The sequence below is a fragment of the Sphaeramia orbicularis genome, chromosome 1 (genome assembly GCF_902148855.1).
Source record: "Sphaeramia orbicularis chromosome 1, fSphaOr1.1, whole genome shotgun sequence".
NCBI lineage: Eukaryota > Metazoa > Chordata > Actinopteri > Kurtiformes > Apogonidae > Sphaeramia > Sphaeramia orbicularis.
In genome coordinates, this window is record NC_043957.1 from 51533617 (window position 1) to 51552397 (window position 18781).

The 18781-nt window shown below is 34.5% G+C and overlaps 1 protein-coding gene across 2 annotated transcripts in view; it reads right to left on the bottom strand.

The window, feature by feature from the left end:
* Positions 1-18781, bottom strand: part of sh3d19 (SH3 domain containing 19) — a 50479-nt gene that overhangs the window by 22408 nt on the left and 9290 nt on the right. For both annotated transcript variants that reach the window (XM_030148979.1, XM_030148972.1), the window contains exons 2-6: positions 14082-14121; positions 6831-6871; positions 6665-6704; positions 3129-3234; positions 2711-2882 (exon numbers count right to left, since the gene is read on the bottom strand). In XM_030148979.1, coding sequence (XP_030004839.1) covers positions 2711-2882; positions 3129-3234; positions 6665-6704; positions 6831-6871; positions 14082-14121 — 399 coding nt within the window. The remainder of the gene's footprint in view (positions 1-2710; positions 2883-3128; positions 3235-6664; positions 6705-6830; positions 6872-14081; positions 14122-18781) is intronic.

The window sequence follows — 18781 nt, forward strand, 5'->3', positions numbered from 1 at the left end:
TGCCTAATAGGACTGTTTAGCACTGTTTTACTCTCAAAATTTATTTTTACAGCGTAGTCAACAAAAACTAAGACTAAAACTAAAACAAGAGATGGGGAAAAAAAATATTGTTAACTGAAAGACAACTAAAAAGTTTTCAAAACGATTAAACTAAATAATACATTATGAACTGAACCAAAATTAGCACCAGTGTTAACCACTGTTAATGTTCATCATGTACAAGAATTAAATGGCTTTGCACAACTATACAGCTTTAAATAAACAATATGGTCATTTCATTCACTCTTTCAATGTCAATAATTTCATCTTGTGGAAAGCAAGACCTTATAAGACCTGAAAAACTTAACTAAATTATCAAAATAATAAGCATAGAACAGAATCTAAAGAAAGGAATGACTAGATCAAATATGAAACAGTCAAAATTTAAAAACTATTGCTCTAGAGAAGACATAAAGAGTCCATATGGTTACAAATCAAACAGACCTTAACTCTCTATCAGGAGAGTGATTGTTTTTGGTCATTTCCACACTCATTACAAGACAGTGACACAAACAGTTCCAGTGAGGACAGTGAGTCAACAATCTGAGGTCCAGTGTGGTCTACAGGGTCTGTAAGGTCCAGCTCTGCATGAACAGTGAGTGGACCTGCTTTGTTAGGTACCATGAAGTAATGGTACTAATGTAAGGAATGATGTTCAGAGGGAGAATGTGGATGTGGACAGGGGTCTGGATCAGCACTTATGTTGGTCTAATGTTCTAAAATACATGTTCTTTTCACCTTACATGTGTTTCTATTGTATTTTTTACCTCCGCCATGATCGACGGAGGTTATGTTTTCATCGGGGTTTGTCTGTTTTTTTTGTCTGTCTGTTAGCAAGATAACTCCAAAAGTTATGGACAGATTTGGATGAAATTTTCAGGAAACAAACGATTAAATTTTGGTGGTGATGGGGGGGGTTTGGTTTGCTTGTCTGTTAGCAAGATAACTCTAAAAGTTATGGAAAGATTTTGATGAAAACTTCAGGAAAAGTTGATAGTGGCAGAAGGAACAATTAAAGTGATCGGGGGGGGGGGGGGGGGGGGGGGGGTCAGATTTTGATGAAATTTTCAGGAAATGTTAATACTGACACAACGAACAATTAAATTTTGGTGGTGATTTGGGGGGGTGGGGGGCACTGGGACTAATCTCCTTTGACAGAAGTCTGTGCTCTTCGAGTGCTTTTCTAGTTATATTTACTTTACTTTATTTAAGGACCCAAACATGGTAACTTCAGTAACCTTGATTTTCTACATAATAAAAAAAAAAAAGAAAAACATCACAGAAGTAATTACGTTTTGTTATGTCCTCCAAAAACACACTAAGGTTGAAAATTTTAATTTTAGAGTATTTCTACACCCTATAAAGTTAAAAGAGACAACAGCAACTAGAAAAGCACGCAGAGAGCGAAGACCTCCACCAAGGCAGATCAGTCCCCCCTCCGTCACCACCAAAATTTAACCCTTTCATGCATGAATTGTGAGAACCTCAGTCAAGATTTATTTTTTGAGTGTTTTTATTCCTCCTTAGCCATGAAAAAAACAATGTGATTGAGGTTTTTTTTCTATTGAGTTACAAAAATATCCATGCATTTAATTTTTGAAGTAAAGAAACGTGTTTAAAACCAAATATCAGAAAGTGATATGAAAACAATGAAATAAAAACATTTTTAATGCTGCTAATCTGATGTCTTCTCACATTTTAACATATTCTAATGCTAGTAATTACTCACTTCATGGAGATAACATGCAAAAAAAAAAACACTTTTTGTGTTTATGTTTATGTTTATGTTTACGCATTTGGCAGACGCTTTTTTCCAAAGCGACTTACAGGGGAAAACCAATTAAATCACTCAATCAATCAAATTTTATTTATATAGCGCCAGATCACAAGAAAGTTATCTCTTGACATTTTATATATAGAGTTGGTCAAAACCAGACTCTAAGTCAATTCTACAGAAACCCAACAGAATCCTCCAGGATTCTGGAGCAATTGTTATTTGTCTAACAAATAACAATTGATTTACACTCAAACATGTTTGTGCAGATCAGGTTTATCAAGAACTGCACAGTTACAGTAATGGTATGAATGTCAGTGTATGGGATGATGCATAAGTGTCCACTGTGTCGGCTGATATGGAACTAAAACAACAAAACCCATGAATATACAAGAGAACAGCTGGAGAAGAACTGTCCACTGTAGTGACCTATGCATGAAAGGGTCAATCATTTTTTGTTCCTTGTGCCAGTATCAACATTTCCAGAAAATTTCATCAAAATCCGTCCATAACTTTTTGAGTTATCTTGCTAACAGTCAGACAAACCCAGATGAAAACATAACTTCAGCCGTTCCTAAAAAAAATGGTAAATGGACTGAACTTATACAGCACATTTTTCTACACCTTCATGGTGCCCAAAGCGCTTTACAATTCCTCACATTCACCCGTTCACACACACACTCATACACCAGAAGGCGACTGCTGCCATGCAAGGCGCTGCCTGGCCCTACCGGGAGCAATTTAGGGTTCAGTATCTTGCCCAAGGACACTTCAACATGCGGACAGTCGGAACCAGGATTCAAACCGCCGACCCTTTGGTCACTGGACGACCTGCTCTACCAACTGAGCCACAGTCCCATCATCCTCCCTGCAACCAGTAACTCCTGAGTGGCTCACCAGCAGACTGACGAGCTGCACTGCATTGTGGGATGGCGGCGTCTTCCTTCACAGGATCAGTCTGTGTGGAGCTTGTCGCAGTGTCGTTTCCCCGGCGGGGGGCTGCAGTGGGCTGTGGGGTGTGCTCTTCCTGGGTCTTCTCTTTAATCACCTGTTCGTAGGATGGTGGGGGCTAAGTCATGAAAAAAAAAGAGGTATTCAAGCACACATTTGTTTTTCTGCTCATAGTGCTACATGTGCCAGTATGTATGTGCTACCCTGCATTCACAATCCACTTACAGTCTTTTATCTTATACACACATAAAGCACTTCTGTTGAGCCTGGAGAAACACAGATTCCTGGCCACTGCACACCAAGTCAAACATGTTTTGTCTGTGAATCACAGCTAAGTCAATTGGAACGCTCAGGCACGGCCTACCTGAGGAAGAGGAGGAGGAGGAGGAGAAGAGAAAACCACTGGGGTTCCTGGAAACCAGTTGTTACCACCCAGAGGTTCTGCAGAAACAATGGTGATCTCTGGGCGCCTAAAACCAAAACCACAATCAGGGCACATTTAACCCTTTCATGCATGAATTATTAGAACCTTAATCAAGATTTTTTTTTCCTGAGTGTTTTTATTCCTCTTTAGGCATGAAAAAAACAATGTGATTGAATTTTATTTTATTTTTTTTTATGAACCTATTTTTCATGGAGTTAAAAAAATTTCCACTCTGCTGGACACCAGGTGTTTATTTTTTGAAGCAAAGAAACATGCATTTACCGTCATACTGTGTGAAAACTATGAGATAAATGTTTACCTCCGCCAAGGCGGTTATGTTTTTGCCAGGATTTGTTTGTTTGTTTGTCTGTCTGTTTGTCTGTCCGATAGTGTGCAACATAACTCAAAAAGTTATGGACAGATTTTGATGAAATTTTCAGGGTTTGTTGGAAATGGGATAAGGAAGAAATGATTAAATTTTGGTGGTGATCGGGGGTGGGGGGGCCCATTTCCAACAAACCCTGAAAATTTCATCAAAATCTGTCCATAACTTTTTGAGTTATGTTGCACACTAATGGACAGACAAACACACAGACAAACAAACAAACCCTGGCAAAAACATAACCTCCTTGGCGTGGGGGGGGCCCACGGGGGGGGCCACTGATCAGCCTTGGCGGAGGTCTGCGCTCTCCGAGTGCTTCTAGTTTTTAATGTTGCTAATCTTATGTTTTCTCACATTTTAACATACAGGGTGGGGAAGCAAAATTTACAATATTTTGAGGCAGGGATTGAAAGACAGTGTATGACCAATTAGTTTATTGAAAGTCATGAGAATTTATTTGCCACAAGAAAATTTATATCATAGAAAATGTTTTTATTCTATGTGTCCTCCTTCTTTCTCAATAACTGCCTTCACACGCTTCCTGAAACTTGCGCAAGTGTTCCTCAAATATTGGGGTGACAACTTCTCCCATTCTTCTTTAATAGTATCTTCCAGACTTTCTCGTAATAATTTTGCTCATAGTCATTCTCTTCTTTCCATTATAAACAGTCTTTATGGACACTCCAACTATTTTTGAAATCTCCTTTGGTGTGACAAGTGCATTCAGCAAATCACACACTCCTTGACGTTTGCTTTCCTGATTACTCATACGGGCAAAAGTTTGTGAAAAGGTATGGATAATAGTGTTAGGTATGATTATGACATCAATATATGTTTGGTTTCAAAACAATTGACGTAGTGCCTGCTGAGAAAAAACAACTAAATGTTCATTGTAAATTTTGCTTCCCCACCCTGTACTATAATAGTAGTTATTACTCACACAAATAATATGCAAAAACAACAAAACACAACAATTTAAAAAAAAAAATCCCAACTGTTAATTACAGTCTAATAACAATTAGCAATTGATTTACACTCAAATATGTTGCTGCAGATCAGGTTTATCAAGAACAGGAATGTTACAGTAAGCAGTGTATTATGGGATGGTGCATAAGTATCCACTGTGTTGGTTGATATGCAAGTAAAACAACAAAATCCAAGAATATATAAGAGAACAGCTGGAGAAGAACTGTCCACTGTAGTGACCAGTATGCATAACTCTTTCATGCAAACACTTGACCCACACTCTTAATGTGGTGCACTTATGTTTATGTGCCATGAAAAATACAAAAATATAAAACCCTTGTGTAATATATTTAACCCATAAAGACCCAGTGATACTTGTAGTACAGTTGTAACAGTTCCCAAATGGATTTTTCTCTATATTTAACCTTTCTTAAGTGATTTATCACCATTTATTGTAATATTATCCTCAGAGGTGTGTAGTAACCAATTACATTTACACAGTTACATTTACTTAAGTAACTTTTTACATAAATTGCACTTTTAAGAGTACTTTTAATTCAACATACTTTTTACTTTTACTCAAGTATATTTATGATGAAGAAAAGCTACTTCTACTCTGTTACAATGGCGTACATTCGGCTCGTTACTTTTATTTTTGGTCAGTTGTTAATGCACGAACCATTTGTTTTGTTTTGTTAGAAAGACTTCCGCCAAAAACTCACATGATTCACATGAGTTAAAGAAGTTAAAAGAAAATATGTTCGAAGATACCTAGGCTAACTCGTAACAGGAAATAGAAAACGACGCACAGTATCTGCCTCCATAAGAACAGACTAGATGTTAATGTGATATAACCAACAATTATTGCGAGGTATATTTGTAACTAGCTGTAATGTTCCCATATATATTTTATATATTTTATTTTAACATTTCATTTATTAATTGTTGTATTTAAATGAACAATAAATATGATGTTACTCAGGAAGTACTCAGTACTTAAGTAATTTTTTCATCAAGTACTTTTTTTTAATTTTATTTGAGTAATTCTTTGGATGACTACTTTTTACTTGTACTTGAGTAATATTTTTCTAAAGTAATGGTACTTTTACTTGAGTATAATTTTTGGCTACTCTACCCATCTCTGATTATCCTCTTTATTTTAAGTTTTTTCAGTGTGAATAGTTTATTTCCATATATTTCTTTCACGGATCATGTAGATGTTCATAAAAACTCTGGGTAAATTCAAACATTATATCAAAGCAGAAAAAAAAATTTGGAAAAAGTTACTTTATCAGCAAAAATATCATTGACTAAGCATAAAAACAAGTGTCTCCATCCACTGTCATTGATCCAACTCCATGTATTTTACTGGTGAATCAATGTTGTAGAAGATGACGGTGTTTCCACGTTCACTACGGAGCCTCTGAACGTCCAAATGGGTCATATCTGATGACCATGAAAAGATGACAAACTGTATTTTACACCATTTATTTACATGTTTTAATAGGATTAGTGGACCAACAGGTATTAAACAGTTTAGATCAGTAGATGGTTTTGGTTGACGGTGGATGTTTGGGTCTTTATGGGTTAATATGAACACATTTTACCTACTTTCAGGATAAAAAAAAATCTCTGGGAAATTAGTTTCATTAATTCAACTAATAAAAACACTGTAATAGATTTTTTAATAGCCTATGAAGAGTAGCTAAAAAGTGCTGTCTTCAGGTATTTGCCGATAGTAAAGTGGATCTCTATATCTCATCTAAAAAAAAAAAAAGAAAAAAGATAGAAATGCCACGCAAAATATGAACGTATGCTTATGGAAAACAAATTATAGGAGTAAAAATATAGAAATTAAGCAAATAAAATGTAAAAAAGAAAACCTAAATCAAAAACAAAACAAGAAGAATTGACAAAACATATCAAGACGTGATTAAAAGGGGCAGTAAATGATACAGAAAATGTGTCTTTGAGCTTTATTTTGAGGTATGAGTTGTTACATAGTACTTCACAAGATAGAGAAAATATGTACGTATGTTTATGGGTTAATACATTAAACCACCAAAAGCTGAATATAAACTGTTAAGATAGATGATGCATGAAAACTGGGTAATGGGGTTTGTGTTACCTTCTGTCTCTGGTGTGGTCACTCTGAGAGTTTGTTCTTGCTGAAAGAAAAATAAATAAATAAAGTTATATGCAGTGGTAAATTGAAATCTGCAAATATGAAATTCTAAGTAAAAGACACAGCTGCTTTTCTGGATTTATAATAGGAAACAAAAACTCCTACTTACTTCGTTTTATAGCAGCTTTTATAGACGACAGTGGTCCTTGGCTGAAAAAGGGAATAAGACAGGAAACCTATTTATCATTGAGGTGGGGGGGCACATGCAAACAAACCTTTTTATACTTTTGTGTTGAATTATCTGCACAAACTAAAGGGTGTGGTCGAGGCTGTCACAGATGGACAGCCCACTACTTTTTGATTCTTAACTTTTGAACCAGACAAGTTTAAGACAAATATTACACATAATTAGACAGGTCTAAATGACATCTTAACCTCCTCAGACCTAGCAATGCATTTAAGGTGGACAGTTTTAATTAAAAAAAAAAAAAAATGTCGTCAATTGCAAAGGACATTCCATTAATAAATAAATAAATATTTTAAAAAATGGATCTGAAAAAAATGTTGCATTATGCAGTTTGCAATCAAGACAATTGTTTGATATAAAAAAGCTAAAATTTTCCACTTTCCTGGGTCTCAGGAGGTTAAACATACTCAAAGAGCAAAATTTTGTTTCAAATATTTTTAAATGAAAAATATCAAAAACTTCTGCGTCATGGATGGACAAAAAAATGAACGTCTTTTTTTTTTGCAAGAATTACGAAATTCTGAAAAGTGAAGTTCCTATACCTTTTTAATCCTAAAATGTTAAACCCTCTATTTTAAAACCTGATAACTGGTTAGAGGAAAAAAATATTTAATCATAAATAAACAGTAAGAGTTTTAACAAATGGCAGCGTCACAGATGGACAACAAAAGTAAATATCAAATTAAGCCTTTTTTATTTCAATTATCAATATCATAAAAAAATGTTTAACAATATTTACAACATACAAATACTATTAACATTATATTCAAATGTATTTTGCAAAGATACATAAATTTATTAATTTTAAACACTGTGTTTAGAATATGACATAAATAATATAATTGTCAAATATCAATGTATTTGGAATAAATGTAGTTTACTTATGAGATTTTACAAAATGAACCCAGAATGATGACAGAAAACTGTCACTTTCCAAACATTCACACTCATAAAACTCCTCAAAAAATTTTTTTCACAATTTTTTTTCTCATTTCAAAATACATTTTCCTGAAAATATAAGTAATTACCTACCTAAAAATATGAGTTTGGTGTAGATTATTGTAATTTAATTATTTGGTCAGATTAACATCTGACCTTCCCTTGACTTCGCCCTTAAACTGACTCCATCAATAATGTTATTTTATGTAGTGATAATGGATTTATAGTACTTTCAGATGGGGAGCTGACAAGAAATGCTCAGAGACATTAAAAAACAAAAAAAAAGAGGAGAAAAAACTTTTTAAAAATTTAATAAAGTTGCTGCAATTACTGAGAAAAGTTCAAGAAAATACATTTGAAAAGTCTACATTCAGAAAAATGTGTGGGAAAAAATTAATAAATAAAATAAAATAAAAATAATTAAAAAAAAAAAAAACATACATAAATAAAAAATAAATGAATACTCATTAAAAAATTTGACAAAGAAGAAAAGAAAAATGTGTGAAGACAGGTAGAAATAATATAAATGAATGATAATGAAAGGACTGATTGCTGGTTTGTGAACATTCTCAGTCATTAACGCATGAAAAAGAAAACTACTTCATGTATGACTGCAGGTTTAAGCTTCTTTTTTACAGTAAAATCATCCCTGAAAATCTGAATTTGCATCTTACAAGCTAGGTTGAAATCTACCTACCTTAAAAACATGAATCATAATAAACGGAACATGAAGTCAACAGTGGATTTAAAACCATCCTTGAAACAACGGCTCATCTACAAAACATCCGCTCCACACATGAACAGAGCAGGTGTGAGGATGTGTTTTCTGTTTCCTTATCATAAAATGTCATGGCAGCCTTCTTCTTAGTAAACACATTCAGGTCCACTGTGTGCGATACTTTCTCCTACAAAAGTGCAGACATTGAACTAATGTGAGTCTTTGTCCCTTTAGTGTCTTTACCACAGCTACGGTGAATTCTCCTGACAGTGGAGGTTCATCATTAACACGTATCCTCCTCATTAAAGACTGACAGCAGGGAGGTGATGTAAACCATCTGGGAGAAACAACAACAACCCTCATCCTCATCATACTGCATTTAAGTCAGTGGTTCTCAACCTTTTTTGTCTCGTGACCCCATTTTAACATCGCAAATTTCTGGCGACCCCAGACATTCAAAACAGAGACTTTTTTTTTTGCTAAAATGCGTATATGAACCCTTTCATGCATAGTGGTCACTGCAGTGGACATCTATTATCCAGCTGTTCTCTTGTATGTTCATGGGTTTGGTTGTTCTAGTTCCATGTCCTCCTGAGACCCAGCAATGCATTTTTGTCCTCTGTAGGGGACAAAAGTTTGATAGTTTCACTAAAAAAATGCTGTTCATTGTGAAGGACATTCCATTAAAAAATAAATAAATGAAAATCATTTTAAAAATGTATCTGAAAAAACTGTTGTATTATGCAGTTTCCAATCAAGATGACTGTTTAATGTAAAGTAAAAAAAAAAAAAAAAAAAAAAAAAAAAAAAGAAAGCTAAAAATATTCACTTTCCTGGGTCTCAGCGGCATATCACCCAACACAGTGGACACTCATGCATCATCTACACTGACATTCAGACCATTACTGTAACTTTGCTGTTCTTGATAAACCTGATCTGCACTAACATGTTTAAGTGTAAATCAACTGCTAATTTTCTCAAACAAAAAGTTTTTTTTTTTTTGTTTTGTGTATTATCTCCATAACTAGTATTAGAATATGATAAAATGTGTGAAAACATGAGATTAGCTGCTATATATATATATATATATATATATATATATATATATATATATATATATATATATATATATATATATTTCATAGTTTTCACACAGTATATCACTTTATGATGATGGGTTTTAAATATATGTTTGTTTGCTTCAAAAAATCTAATGCATGCTGTACACCTGAGTGGACATTTTTGTAATTCTGTGAAAAATAGATTCATAAAAAAAATTCAATTGCATTGTTTTTTTCATGCCTAAATAGGAATAAAACACTCGGGCAAAAAAATCTTGATTAAGCTTCTCATAATTCATGCATGAAAGGGTTAAAATGTAAATAAATGTATATTATTATGGATGGAGGCAGACAAGCCAAGTTGAGATGTAAACTAATGCAAACTGTGTTGTCTGGTTGGTGTGTTGCTACATGCTTCATTCTGCTAAAAACATTAGCAACCTCTAGAACTAATACGTAAAAATTATCCATAAAAGGTACAATATGTATATGTGGAAAAACTGGTGTGTATTCATTTTTTTTTTTTTGTTAATATGAACACCTTCTGTGACTTTCTCAGTTGCTTCCATTCATAACAGCCTTCACTCTGATTTTCATGCTGAGGCTTTGAGCTGAATTTTTGATAAAAATCCAAAAGATGACATTTAGTCTCTGTCCTTAGTTCAGTAGTTCCCAAAATTTTTTGTCTTGTGACCCCATTTTAAAATCACAAATTTCTGGCGACCCCAGACATTCAAAACGGAGACTTTTTTTTTTTTTTGCTAAAATGAATTTGTTTTTGATCATGTAATAGTTTGCTATACTATGTTGCAAATAAACATTAATTTTAGATGACATTTAGTCTATATAATGTATATTATTCTGGACGGAGGCAGAAAAGCCAGGTGTAGATTACTGCACAAAGTGAGAATTTGATTTTCCTTGGTCAGGATATGAACAGTCAGTCCAGCTTGGATTTACAAGGCTGACAATTAATACTGAACAAACAAGAACTCAAACTATGAATTATGAAAGAGCTGCAGCATCTGAAATGGACCACAATGAACATTTGAAAGATAAACAGAACCACAGTGCTGCAGTTTCAGCTTCACAGTTTGTCATGTCTTTTATAAATTGTGATTGTCTCTCTTAACTCACCATATATTTTTATTAGTAAGTTGTTGTTTTTTTAATCAGTTACTACATATTTCAGGTGACATCATTTGAATTCCAGGCGACCCCATGTGGGGTCCCGACCCCAAAGTCGAAAAACACTGATTGAATAATTGATTAGACAAGCTGTAAACACAGTGGTCTTTCAGCAAAACCTATTCTGAAAGTGCACTATATGGACAAAAGTATTGGGACATGTTGAACTCAGGTGTTTCTATTCTAACAGGGGTCTGGGATACAAAACAATAATGACAAATATAATATACAGTCTACTCTCGTTAAACCGCCCGCCGTTATATCGCCATTTTCGCTCACCGCCGACCAAAACCATTGCACAAAAATCCCCAATGCATTATTCCATTAGCTACCGCCATTTCCGCCTATCGCCATCCGCCAGCCCAGTTCCATGCACAAACAATACTTATACCATTGATTTCCCGACCGTTATACCGCCAGCGTGATTGCCATCGAGTACACATAAATTTTAACAATGCACTGAAACAAACGCGCCAGACGCTGATCGCGACAAGCTACGAGTAGGTCTACGGAACGGCCACCGTTCATTTATCGCAGAACACTCAGTAGGTCAGGATGTCGGGAAGAGGACGTGGGATTAAGCCAAAGCCTCAAGATGGTGGGGTGTCATTTCCCGACACGGTATAATAATGCTTAAAATGTTTCCCCACTTTAAATGATCCCTTACAACATAACAGAATCAAGATTTATTTAGAAACGCAATTAGAATGGAGGCAGCATAGACATCATATAGTAAAGACATGCACATTATGGACGCAACCCGTTGTAACGCCATTTTCGCTATACCGCCAATTTGGCCGTGAACGGAAGTTGGCGGTATAACGAGAGTAGACTGTAGTTTTATATTGTGATAAATATCACTGCATTGGTTAGTTTGGTTTAAATTGTTATCTTTGCCTCCAAAATGCCTCAAAGACGGTTTTAACTTAATTTCTGTCAGCATTGATATATTTATTTTTTTATCCATGACTATGACTTTAACACTTTCAGTGCCACGGGCCGATCAGATCGGCTTTGGAGAACACGCCTCATTTGTGTACAAACAAACCATCCACCCCCATTTCTTTCTCACGTTTCGATGACGTTCTTTCTGTGTCCCCCTTTTGAGACCAAGCAGACGGGAATTTGAGGTCACGCAACCGAATAATATTTTTATATGTTTTTAATGTTTCTTATTCTCCGGTGTTTCATCAGAGGGAGCCCTCCATGCCGGGGGGCGGCTGTGGACTCCGGGGGCTGTGGCGCCTTCTCTCACTGGGGTCCGCTCCTTTCTGGTGGGTGGGGGTCCCAGTTGGCCCTCTCCCACTAGTTGGGATGCGGGGCTGTGTTGCTGGTGCCTGGTCGCTGGGGTCGGCGGCTGCATCCTGGTGCGGATGGCTCCCTGAGACAGTGCCTCCTAAATTGATGTTTTACTTTTACTTGTACATTTTTGTTCTGGTCTACCCGTGCTCAGTCAGTCTTCTTAAGTATGTGTGAGCTTGTGGGTTTGCATGTGTATGTGTGTGTGTGCGGGTGAGTGGGTGGGTGTGGGTGGGGGGCGGTACTGATTTTTTAACTGATATGTAAAGCACTTTGTGCTACAGTTTTTAATGTATGAAAAGTGCTATATAAATAAAGATTATTATTATCATTATTATTATTATTATTATTATTATAAATTATGCAAATTACGATCAATAATGAATCGGCTGCGTCCGGTGCGTTTTGGATCTAATCAGCAATCGGTCGGATGTTACCGAGCGGTTTTCTGCAGGATTCTTCAAATATTATAAAAACGATGCGAAATACTGAAAAACGGCCAAATTCTGTGGCACTTTTAAGGCTTATTAGCCCCTTAACTGTCTGGCACTTAAAGAGTTAAATGCTCTACCTCTGAATTTCTAAAATATTTTTCATGCTCTAACTGTAAATAATAATTTTATACCACAACTAACCATCTAGTTTCTTCACATCCCCCATTAAACTTGAAGGAAATATTGATGTTTATAAACTACGTGCACAAAAATATTGGGACACATCATGGCTACAGCTCATATGATGTCCTGTTAATGTTGATATGAGATATAAAGATGGTTAGTTGTGGTAGAAAATTATTATTTATAATCAGAGCATGAAACATATTTTCGAAATTTAGAGGTGGAACATTTTAAATCATAGTCATAGATTAAAAAATAAAAAATAAAATCAATGTTGAGAGAAATTAAGTAAAAACCAAATGATCTCTGAGCCTTTTTTCGAAGCAAAGATAACAATTTAGCCTCATATACTTTATGACGTTTCCATTGCAAATAAATAAATAAATAAATAAATAATAACAAAAGGAAAAAAAAAAAAAGACAAAACAATAAAAACATTAAAATAAGAAATAACAAAAAAAGGAATAAATACATAAAGAAAGATAAAACTAATAATGACAATAATAACAACAATAATAAAATAAATAAATAAAAAATTTAAACAAACAAACAAATTTAAACCAAACTAACCAATGCAATGATATTTATCACAATATAAAACTACTAGCGCGTTGACCCGTGGGGAACCATGGCTTCTAGATCCTCTGATACCGTTCATTCCTTTACTTTCTTGGTAAATTCCACTGGCATTTTCAGTTGAATAACCTCTCAGCTGACATATCTTTTTCTGCACATGCAATTGGACACCATGGCCCTTTTGTTTATCTGTTGCTAGGTAACCCACTGCAATACTGATTCTATGATTCTGGGAATCTGTAGGGCTATTGTATTCCAAAATTACTAATATCTCCCAAATATCGGTCCTATCAACTTGCCGTTTTCCCTAACCTCTTCCATGACCAAAAACACATAAGTATGCCAAAGTGCAGCAGTCAGCTCTTTCTGGATTTTGTGTGATGTCCCAGACACACACACACACAGACCATTTCCCTTATATTATAATATCTGTCATTATTGTTTTGCATCCCAGGCTCCTGTTAGAAAACAAACACCTGAATTTAACGTGTCCCAATACTTTTGTTTATGTAGTGCGTCATCTCTCAGATCTGCCAGTGTCAGTCAGAAGGTTATCTCCTTATCATTTGTAAACAAAAACTTTGCTGCGTTTGTCCCTGTGTTGACCTCCGTCTGTCAGTCAGCGAGGATAGATCAGTGCATTGTTTGGTTCATTCACGCCTTCACCATCAGCAGATCTGACTCTTAAAGGGACAGCGCCACATGAAGCAGATAGAGTTGGCTTCTGCACCCACAGCTTCAGGTGAATAAACATCAGCTGAAGGAAAATACATACCTGGACTGTAGATGATCTGACTTGGTTCTTTCAGGATGATCTGCAGAGAAAAAATTTACAGCAAATTTAGCACCTTGGCAAATATCAATGTAAATGTCGAGGCCCAAAACAGAATCTGGCCCTATTCAGAATCGGGCCGGCCCAGAATGGAATTCTATTCTAGGCCGGCCTAGAATGGAATCCTGCTGCTATAATGTTATTTTTATACCATGTTTAATGCAAATGATCTAAATTATTACAAAAATCAATACATGGAATTTGCAAATATGTGAAAAAAAAATGAAACAAACAACATTTTAATTGTAAACTATAATACACTTTATTTACAAATAGAACCTAGTGGTACTCCCCACCAATATATGGTACAGTGAAATCGACTGAAATTGACAATAGTTACTCAAGGTATGTAAGACTGAAAATGTAAAATTATGACAAATTATGGAATTATGGATCATTTGCATTAAACATGGTATAAAAATAACATTATAGCAGCAGGATTCCATTCTAGGCCAGCCTAGAATAGAATTCCATTCTGGGCCGGCCCGATTCTGAATTGGGCCAGATTCCGTTTTGGGCCTCGACATAAATATAATAATGATAATGGTATGATATCTCTTAGAGGGCTGATATTTTGCTCTTTTTTTAACCTTTATGATTTACCAGTATTTATTATGTTATTCTTTTTTTATATCATTTTATTTTTTTCACTTGGAAAGACATTTTACAATAGACAACTAAGCCCATTTGTATACCATGTCTGAAAAAAATCAACAATAGTAAAGCATGAAATTTTACATACATGTTACACACAAGTTCTCTGTAAAAAAACCCAAACAAAACAAAGACAACTGTTCTTAAAGTCTTCCCCTTTTTTGTTATATTTAGTTAATCATACCTTAGAACAAAAAGATGTCACATTTTTCCCTAACTTTCATTTTTTCTTATTTCAAAAACCACACAAGTTTCAGTTCCAGTACAATCAACCACTTCAGTTATAACTTGTCAATATCCTGCTTTTTAAAAATGAAATTATACATTTTAAAACATTTCCCTGCGGTCTACATAAACTGTAAATGCTATGCTTGGGTCTGAATTCTTCTTTGACTAAACTCCACAGGTCCATCTTAAACCCTATTTCTGACTAATTCCATAGTTCCGTTTTGTGTCCTAAATTAATTCTATACTGGACTATCATATTTAAAACTTTAACAGATATGCATCATATAGAGTTGAAACCTGATCCCCTTTTGGTTGTATTTGGAGCTTCTAATCAATTTTCACAACCTAACAAACACCACCGTCAACTGCTATCTTATGCACTTATTGTAGCAAAAAAGTTTGTTTCGTTGTTCTGGGGAAAAAAAATCAGAAGAAGACAGAATAAGACATTATTTTAGGACACTTGGGGACTTAAAGACATTATTTTAGGACACTTGGGGACTTAAAGATATTATTTTAGGACACTTGGGGATTTTAAAACATTATTTTAGGACACTTAAGGACTTTAAAACATTATTTTAGGACACTTAAGGACTTTAAAACATTATTTTAGGACACTTAAGGACTTTAAAACATTATTTTACGACACTTGGGGACTTAAAGATATTATTTTAGGACACTTGGGGACTTTAAAACATTATTTTAGGACACTTGGGGACTTTAAAACATTGTTTTAGGACACTTAAGGACTTTAAAACATTATTTTAGGACACTTCGGGATTTAAAGACATTATTTTAGGACACTTGGGGACTTTAAGACATTATTTTAGGACACTTGGGGACTTAAAGACAATATTTTAGGACACTTAAGGACTTTAAAACATTATTTTAGGACACTTAAGGACTTTAAAACATTATTTTAGGACACTTAGGGACTTTAAGGCATTATTTTAGGGCACTTAGAGACTTTAAGACATCATTTTAGGACACTTAGGGACTTTAAAACATTATTTTAGGACACTTAGGGACTTTAAAACACTATTTTAGGATACTCAGGGACTTTAAAACATTATTTAAGGACACCTGGGGACTTTATGACATTATTTTAGGACACTTGGGAACTTTAAGACATTATTTTAGGACACTTGGGGACTTTAAAACATTATTTTAGGACACTTGGGGACTTTAAGACTCTATTTTAGGACACTTGGGGACTTAAAGACATTATTTTAGGACACTTAAGGGCTTTTAAAACATTATTTTAGAACACTTAGGGACTTTAAGGCATTATTTTAGGGCACTTAGAGACTTTAAGACATCATTTTAGGACACTTAGGGACTTTAAAACATTATTTTAGGACACTTAGGGACTTTAAAACATTATTTTAGGACACTTGGGGACTTTAAAACATTATTTAAGGACACCTGGGGACTTTATGACATTATTTTAGGACACTTGGGAACTTAAAGACATTATTTTAGGACACTTGGGGACTTTAAAACATTATTTTAGGACACCTGGGGACTTTAAGGCATTATTTTAGGGCACTTAGAGACTTTAAGACATCATTTTAGGACACTTAGGGACTTTAAGACATCATTTTAGGACACTTAGGGACTTTAAGACATTATTTTAGGACACTTAGGGACTTTAAAACATTATTTTAGGATACTCAGGGACTTTAAAACATTATTTTAGGACACTTGGGGACTTTAAAACATAATTTTAGGACACTTAGGATGCTGCTAAGCCAAGTTTTGTCATATTGCAACAATGACAATAAAGTGTGCATCCATGTACAGGCACAGTTTTTATGTCAAAACAATGACATGTTGCTCATTTCCAAACTGTGAATGAGTCATAAACTACAGAAGTGACAGTGCCGCACTAGCAACCGTTAGCTTTGAAGTGTCAGCAAATGACTGGCTCAACACAAGCGTGCATGTGCACAAATGTTACCTTATTCCCTTAAAACAGGGGTGTCAAACTCATTTTAGTTTAAAGGTCACATTCAGTCCAATATGATCTCAAACGGGTCAGATCAGTAAAATAATAACAGTGAAAGAAGTAAAAAATTATGAAATTTTATGAAAATGTTTACATTCACAAGGTTTCCTTAAAAATTTTCTTAAACATTTACAAAGTTTCCTTAACCCATAAAGACCCAAACATCTACTGGTGACCAAAAGCATCGACTAATCTAAAATGTTTAATAACTTCTGAACCACTAAACCTATCAGTACATTGAATTAATTCAGGTAAAATGCAGTTTATCATCTTTTCATGGTCATCAGATTTGACCCATTTGGACGTTCAGAGGCTCTGTAACCGTGGAAACGCCATCATCTTCTACAACATTGATTCACCAATAAAACCCATGCAGCTGGATCAATGACAGTGGATGGAGACACTTGGTTTATGTTCAGTTAGTGATATCTTTGCTGAAAAAGTCACTTTTTCTTTAGTTTTCTCTGTTTCTGATGTAATAATCCTCAAATGTACTTGGAGCTTTTTAGAAAATCTACATGATCAGTGAATTAAATATAGGAAAATACCTTATTTACTCTGAAAAAATGCACTGTAAAGAGGATAATATTAGAATAAATGGTGATAAATTCCTTAACAAAGGTTAAATAGAGAGGTAGAAGTCATTTAGTAACACCCACAAAAGTAGCACTGGGTCCTTATGGGTTAAAAATGTCAACAACCTGAAATTTCTTCAGAAAAATAAGAGCAAATTTAAGAATATTGTGCTTTAGTCCATCATTTACACATGTGTATTACAACTTACACATCACACTGAATCTACAAATACATATACGATTCATATTTCATGTTTGTTCAGGTTATTCATATTTTTGTTTAAGGACAGTTTGTAAATGTAAAAATTTTCATATAAACTATTTTTTTTAACACTAAAACAAAGACAAAAATGTGCAGTTCTGATTACACCGGTCAATAACAAATTTATTGTTTAAGTTTTTTGAGCTGATTTAGGATCATTTTGGTGTGCTGAATCCAAAAAGCACATTAATTTTGCTCAATCAGGTCAACTTTCTGAACTATGCTAGATATTGGCTTTTTAACATTTCTGCTTACATTTATGGGCATTTTCACATCATATGATACAAAATTCTCTCATATTTCTCGCAATAAATGAGTTCTGAAGATTTTACTTTTGCCAATTTATGATTAATGGTTTTTTTTAATATTACAGGTGAATGAAATGACTTCGACTAGAAGATCTTGCAAAAATAAGCCTGACGTATTCTGCTACATCTGCGGTGAATACACCATTGTACCTAACAGGAATCAAATCACAAGTTTCATAAAGTGTGCTTACTAATCTTATTTTGGTATTAATTATTATATTTTGTGAGAAGATCAAATTTTTCAAAATCAAATTAGCAAAAGAACCTGACCTGATTGAGAAAAACAGATGTCATTTTTGGATTGAGCTGTGCAAAATGGTCCTAATTCAGTTGAAAAAACCTAGACAACTTGCAAAAAAACTTTTTTTTTGTAACCCAGTGTAATCTGTCTGAATCAATTATTCATTATTACCTTGTATTGTTTTCTTTTTTTATATTGCGTCTCAGCCAAGCTCACTTATGGTCTCTTACTGCTAGTGACTGGAAAACTAGACCTCTGCAAAATACTTTCAACACAGACATGTACTGTTTATCTTACACACACAAAAAAAATTAAAAATAAATAGTGTATTCAGACTTGTAACCCCTGGAGCATCAATTGAAACACT